General features: G+C 39.6%; 2 protein-coding genes across 4 annotated transcripts in view; one reads left to right on the forward strand and one right to left on the reverse strand.

Annotated features, from left to right (window-relative positions):
- Positions 1-5,272, forward strand: part of bmpr1bb (bone morphogenetic protein receptor, type IBb) — a 50,396-nt gene extending 45,124 nt beyond the window's left edge. The window contains exons 8-14 of the mRNA XM_034896933.1: positions 830-926; positions 1,014-1,158; positions 2,601-2,793; positions 3,001-3,298; positions 3,399-3,574; positions 3,695-3,825; positions 4,208-5,272. Coding sequence (XP_034752824.1) covers positions 830-926; positions 1,014-1,158; positions 2,601-2,793; positions 3,001-3,298; positions 3,399-3,574; positions 3,695-3,825; positions 4,208-4,333 — 1,166 coding nt within the window. The 3' untranslated portion in view covers positions 4,334-5,272. The remainder of the gene's footprint in view (positions 1-829; positions 927-1,013; positions 1,159-2,600; positions 2,794-3,000; positions 3,299-3,398; positions 3,575-3,694; positions 3,826-4,207) is intronic.
- Positions 5,273-5,352: 80 nt separating this feature from the next.
- unc5c (unc-5 netrin receptor C) overlaps positions 5,353-7,372 on the reverse strand; it is a 111,754-nt gene continuing 109,734 nt past the window's right edge. For all 3 annotated transcript variants that reach the window (XM_034896920.1, XM_034896919.1, XM_034896918.1), the window contains one exon: positions 5,353-7,138. In XM_034896920.1, the coding sequence (XP_034752811.1) occupies positions 6,979-7,138 (160 nt within the window). In that variant the 3' untranslated portion in view covers positions 5,353-6,978. The remainder of the gene's footprint in view (positions 7,139-7,372) is intronic.

The following is a 7,372-nucleotide window of genomic DNA, read 5'->3' on the forward strand; positions in this document are numbered from 1 at the left end:
ACACGCACACACACACACACACACACACACACACACACACACACACACACACACACACACACACATTCCTTCTCTGTCGCTTTCACACAGCCTCACACACTTCATTCTGACCTTCAAGCCCATAGCAAAAAACTGATTTGTCAAGTAAGTTATACTTATAATAAAATAAAATAACAAAAGACAATACAATTGAATCGTTTTACCATATGGGTGCTATTTTCATAGTTATGAATCAATCAACTATGATAGCACTGTACTCACCAAAGTAATCACTGAGATTTGAGTATGTTTTGGCTAAAGCCAGAACTATCCTTTAACTCAATGCAAATGCAGGGAGTAGATAGGAAACTTTGCTTTCCATGCAGTTTTTCTTTGTCAAATAGTCCTTCTTTGTGTGTGTGTCTATGTTTCTCTGTGCACACCATGAAGTATCCCGCTGTGTTTGTGTGTGTCTGATTGGCAGGAGCATGGCAGAAAGGCTAGAGCCCCAGAGCTGCTTCAGCCTCTGGGGTTTCTGTAGCGATTGTCAGTGTGACAGCTGATCTGTGGGATTCAGGAAGGGGGATGTTATCGATCACACGCTGTGAGAGAGAGGGGGGGATGCAGAGGAGGGTTAGAGGGAGGAAGGGGAAAAGGAGCTTGTCAATGCCAATGAAAATTAGAAAGATGTTGGAGCTGATAAAAATGAACAAATGATTGTCACCACCTTGTGATCACTTCTTGTTCACAGGCATTCCATCTTACTTAGGACATGATTCTTCAGATGTTGGTGTGGTAAGATTAGAAAAATGTCATGAAAATAATAGAAATATGTTTCCCTTTTTTTTAGATTACGATGACAGCAGTATTCAATACATGGCTCTCTTCATTTCAATCACAGTCTGCAGCATCATCCTGGGTCTCATCCTCGTCTTCTTCTACTTCAGGTAAGAATCAAGTCACGTGCTTGTATTAACAAAATCCCATTTCCTGATGTGCTGATACTAAACACTGCATCACCTTTTTTCTGGCAGATATAAGCGTCAGGCATCACGACCACGCTACAGTATTGAGCTGGAGCAGGAAGAGACCTACATCCCCCCTGGGGAGTCACTGAAGGACCTGATAGAGCATTCCCGCAGCATTGGGTCTGGCTCTGGGTCAGGACTCCCTCTACTGGTAAGAAGTAATACGTGCATCTGGCTCAACATCCCAAGCTGAACACTTCTGGAACAGTAATACATTACTGCATTGTCCTAATACTTTCACTTAGGGCTGAGTGACATGGATGAAATTAGTTTCCTGTTATTATTATGAATATTTACAAGTATATGTTTCAAGTTTATACAGTACTGTGCAAAACTCTTAGGCAGGTGTGAAAAAATGCTGTAAACTAAGAATGCTTTCAAAAATATAAAAAATGAACTATTTGATCAATTTACAAAATGCAAATTGAGCAAACAAAAGAAAAATCTAAATTACATCAGTATTTGGAGTTACTACCCTTTGCCTTTAAACCACCATCAATTTGCAAAAACAACAACATTTGCAAAAAGTCGAGCAACCTTGAGGATCGTGGACGTAGTGGTCGGCCAAAGGAATTCAGTGCAGCAGATGAAAAACACATCAAGCTTATTTCCCTTTGAAATCGGAAGATGTCCAGCAGTGACATCAGCTCAGAACTGGCAGAAACCAGTTGGACCCAGGTATACCCATCTACTGTCTGGAGAAGTCTGGCCAGAAGTGGTCTTCATGGAAGAGTTGCAGTCAAAAAGCCTCAGACATGCAAACAAGGCCAAGCGACTCAACTATGCATGAAAACATAGTCGGAGGTATGGTTTTTTGGCTGCAACTCTTCCATGAAGACCACTTCTGGACATCTTCAGATTTTCCTTGGTTGACCACTGAGTCTACAATCCTCAACATTGCCCAACTTTTTGCAAGTGTTCCTTTTTGGCTGCAACTTTTCCATGAAGACCACTTCTGGCCAGACTTCTCCAGACAGGAGATGGGTATACCTGGGTCCCAATGGTTTCTGCCAGTTGTGAGCTGATGTCACTGCTGGACATCTTCCGATTTTGAAGGTAAATAAGCTTGATGTGTTTTTCATCTGCTGCACTAAATTTCCTTGCCAACCACTGCGTCAACAAACCTCAACATTGCCCGACTTTGTGCAAGTGTACCTACAAGAATTGATGCTGGTAGTAACACCCAATATTGATGTGATTTTGGATTTTTTTTTGTTAGCTCACTATGCATTTTGTAAAGTGATAAAAATAGACAATCATTATTTATATTTTTGAAAGCAGTCTTAGTTTACAGCATTTTTTCAAACCTGCCTAGTTTTGCACAGTAGTGTATGTGTATATATGCAGTAATGTGCTAAATATAAATTCCTGTGAAGCTAATCACATTGAATTGAAGTGCAGAAACTATGCATTATATCAGAAAATAATAAAATATTCACATGTACATGTACAACTTCAGTATCTAATTTAACTTTTTCAAGAGCAGTTATATTTAAATTAAATGTTTGTACATTGAGACAAAAAATAAGTGTTTTTAAAGGGTAGTTTCATAATAAATCACGCGTCTTTTTTTTTACAATAACCTGTTGCCAGGTGCAGCGCACCATCGCCAAGCAGATTCAGATGGTTAAGCAGATTGGAAAAGGGCGATACGGAGAGGTCTGGATGGGCAAGTGGAGAGGAGAGAGAGTTGCTGTCAAAGTCTTCTTCACCACAGAGGAAGAGAGTTGGTTCAGAGAGACTGAAATATACCAGACCTTCTTGATGAGACACGACAATATACTGGGTAAGGAGATATAAACGGAGAGTAAAAGAAGTAAATGAAAAAGGACGGGCTTAAGTGTTGGTGTGTGTCTGTAAAGAGGGAGTGCTTAAATAAAAGGTAAACCCCCAGGAACTAAGTACATGTCATTGAAATGTTTCTAATATTGACCTAAATCGTTTTCTACATGCACTCATGTTTCTCCTGTCATCCCTTCTTTCCAACCCCCAGGATTCATAGCAGCAGATATTAAGGGAACCGGCTCGTGGACTCAGCTTTACTTAATAACAGACTACCATGAGAATGGATCTTTATACGACTACCTCAAGTCCAACACCTTAGACGTCAAGGCTCTGCTGAAACTGGCCTACTCAGCCATATCAGGCCTCTGTCACCTGCACACTGAGATCTATGGAACACAGGGCAAACCAGCCATTGCACACAGAGACCTGAAGAGTAAAAACATCTTGGTGAAAAAGAACGGTTTCTGCTGTATAGCAGACCTTGGACTGGCGGTCAAGTTTAACAGGTACAACATTTTGTACAGGACTTTTTCAACACTCATTTTAATAACATACTCACAACACAGTTCTAAAACATCTTTGTTCCTTTTCTTCTCCCTCTCTCAGTGACACCAACGAGGTGGATATCCCTCCCAACCTCCGAGTTGGGACAAAGCGCTACATGCCGCCTGAAGTGCTGGAAGAGACCCTGAACAGGACCTACTTCCAGTCTTTTATAATGGCTGACATGTACAGTTTTGGCCTAATCGTTTGGGAAATGGCCCGACGTTGCATCTCTGGAGGTCAGGGAAAAAATCTTTCTTGAAAAAAAAAGAAATATATGTTTTTAACATGATCTCTACATGTCAAGATGTTGACTTAATAGTAATACTTATTCCCACATATATCTGTTTTTCATGAAGGCATTGTTGAGGAGTATCAGCTGCCCTATCATGACCTTGTGCCCACTGATCCGTCCTATGAGGACATGATAGAAGTCGTCTGCATTAAGAAACAAAGACCTTCCTTTGCTAACCGCTGGAGCAGTGATGAGGTATTCTAAAGATTTTCCCAATACAATTGTCTACACATGTGTATTTTTAAAAGACTTAATATATTGTAAAGGCTTCATTAATGGTATTGTTATGGTTATACATACTTTTATAGAGCGGTAATAAGCCATTTAGATCTGGGGCTGCAGGTGGCTTATCCGAAAGTGAGTTTTGATTCATGGGTTTCTCACACAATAAAAAGCCATCAGATCTGCAGGTATAAAGGCAATTGAGTGGTTAATAAATTCATTTAACTGGTCTTTTGACTAATTTAAAGAGCTAGATAAAAAAGGCACATTCTGCTGGAGGACATTCATTACAACCTGCAAACCCCTTTTTTTTTAATGTTGTTTTATTCTTATGTACATGCATATGTGCTTTCAGTGTCTACGGCAGATAGGAAAACTGATGTCGGAGTGCTGGGCTCACAACCCAGCCTCTCGCCTCACAGCGCTCAGAGTGAAGAAGACCCTGGCAAAGATGTTAGAGACCCAAGACATCAAACTGTGACAGAGAGTTAAGAGAGAGATGCTCTCATCACCAGAGACTTGTCACTGCCACTGGCATAGCGTCATTTACACTGGCCAATATTAGAAAGGGAAGATTTAAAAAAACGATAAGACAAAGGATACTGACAAAGAGGATGAGTGATGGCGATAACGGTAGACAGGGAGCCAGAAAAATGAGACAAAAGATGTATTATGTCAGGGGAGAATCTGCCTTCCTGTTGTCTGAGCTGCCTCTGTCCCAGACCAAGTGTTCAGGTTGTGCTTTCTGTGAAAGCTGAGTAGTTGTCGGGTCCAGACTGTACCATAGGGCAGGAAGACAGGGACCCTTGCAGAGGAGGAGTACTAATTTCCTTCTCATTAGCTCTAAACAGAGGAAGCTCTGCCCTTCTAAAGCCATATTGCAGTATGTACAGTCTTTTGTACTGTCACAGCTGCCTTTGTTTTGTTTTTTTATGTCACTGTCGCCCATCCAAAGAAATGTTTGATTCATGCTTAGTGACCTCATTGTCAAATATATTATTATTACAAATCAAAAGTAAGACTAAATTTAAGATAAATCATATGTCCAGAAGGAACAGATATTTCTATATAGTATTCCTATGTACATTTTTTTTTTAATATTAAAATAAGACCTATGCGTAAAACATGCAAGGTCATTGATGAATTTGTGAAAGTTGGTTGTCCTTCAGAGCTGGGAGAAGGCCATGCTCTCCTTTTCCACTCGCAATTCGTTTGTACATAATTGAGCTGAAGTCTATTGATAATTATTGCCTTTCTGGATGTTAAAAGGTTTTTGATGATTTATCTGTGTACAGAATATGTCCTGTCCACTCTACCGCTATGGCATGTGCCTTATTTAATCTGTACATATGTGATTAATAAGCGTGTTAGAGTGGATCTGGATAACATAACCCAAATAAAAATGACTATGCGTCTCAAAGACTTGTCTTTTCCTGTCGCAATACTGCCTTAAAATTGATGTTATTAATCTCACAATACAAATGAGATCCTTGTGCTCCGTTTTCAATGTTGCATATAAATATAATTTATTATTAGTCTTAAAAATTATTTCTTACACTTTGTACAATAACTTGACAGATGAAATGCAAGCAGTTGCAACATCATGAGTGCCAGTAACAGACAGGCTACATTCTCACTATACACAATAATAATCATGAAGCTGAAGAACAACTAGGGAATGCAAAAGGCTAGCCCACTGAGAATGTGAAGATTGTTTCAGAAGGATGCAAAGTTTGCATAGACGGCTTTATGAAAACTGTGACAACTGCCATTAAAAAAAAACAAAAATAAATCAAGAACCAACCACGTGGAACAGTCACAAGTGTTGCTGCATCAAAGTAATATTGCAATTACAACTACCACTAATTTTTAAGCGCAGTCAGTGTCAACATTGATGGCTTCTGTCATTAATGCACAAATACACAAGTCTGAGTTAAAATCTCTGTTCTCCAAAACACAAATGAAAGTTCTGAACACAAGAAATGACACTGGATGACATTTGATATTTAGTTGATTGCGCTCTGTATTAGATTGAAACCTTATACACTGTATGTCAACTATTTGGTACAAAGCAGTTGTATTCAGTTGCATTGGTCCTACAAAAATATACTTATTTGATTCCCTTTTTCTACCTCTCCTCGCTGCCTGGTCACTTTAATGTAAATGACATTATCTTGAACAACATACAATTCATCAGCATCAGTCATAAATTGTATTCAGTTTGGGAAAAGGGTCTTGCTCACAAAATTACCTGATTATAAACCATGCAAAGAAAGAAAAATCATAACCAATGTAACTTATCAAAAACGTTTTGAAAGAAGCACACATAACACATAATTAAAATCAATAATTATACATGACATGAATAAAAAGTATTAATAGTAGTTACTACAGCAACACTAAAGCAGTAAAATGGTTACATCATTGATTTCCTTCTGTACATGTTAATGAGTCATTACTGCAAGAGTCCACCGGGAGGTGCTATGGTACAGTAAAACATAATGAAACAGGAAACAAACTGTGAGGACACTGCAAAATAGTCAATAACAGGCAGCATGAAATGCAAAAAAAAAACATATGTATAAATAGGCATATTATTAAATACTATGTTATGACAGAACACGTACTCGTCCATGGAGTTGCTATGGTTTTTGGAGACTGAGACACGCTTCCTTGGATTCAAGCCTGGCTCCTTTGACCTTTGATAGTGTCTCACTACTCAGACTGTTGTCTATGGCAAGGGCATCATCCACATATCCGCACAGCCCATCCAAATAACCACACAGCTGTTTCCAAGGAAACTAGAGCCAAAAATATCAAGTCGTCAGAAAAAGAGACAGAGGAACAGCCAGAGAGAAATGACAGATATTCTTGTTTACCCTCCAAGTTTTAACACCTTTTGTTGCCAATATTTAACTGGGTCATGGCTGAGCAGACCTAGCTGTTTCTTTCTTCTTGCTTCTCTGAGTGTGCGCAAATACACCCCCCCCCCCAAAAAAAACACAGACACACAAACAGTATCTGAGCGTGTAGGTGAATTTGTCATTTTGATGGCAAATGGCTCGCCTGCTTTTTGCAGTCCCCCTCTCTTCTTAAGACAATGTCACACTCCCTGGTGGACAGATGTCAGTGTTCAGTCGCAGCAGGAACAAGGCTGTCATGGCGCCCCATCTCCTCCAGTACCTGGGCCAGACGACTGAGGTTGCCATCAGGAAAATGCTGGGCCTCCCACAAGTCCAGGATTACTCCCGTAGGACTGGATTTGGTGGCAAAGTAGTTAAGATACCTAAATGAATGATTGTGACAAAACAGAGAAGGATGGATAAGAAAAAGAATCTAAATGGTAAACAGAGATAATGACTTTACTTGAATTAGAAGATAGGACTCTGCTGGTGTACTGACATGGTTTAATATGTATACTGTGTATATACAGTATATATACAATATATACACTCACCGGCCACTTTATTAGGTACCCCATGCTAGTAACGGGTTGGACCCCCTTTTGCCTTCAGAACTG

Source organism: Etheostoma cragini, chromosome 16 (assembly GCF_013103735.1).
Source record: "Etheostoma cragini isolate CJK2018 chromosome 16, CSU_Ecrag_1.0, whole genome shotgun sequence".
Lineage (NCBI taxonomy): Eukaryota > Metazoa > Chordata > Actinopteri > Perciformes > Percidae > Etheostoma > Etheostoma cragini.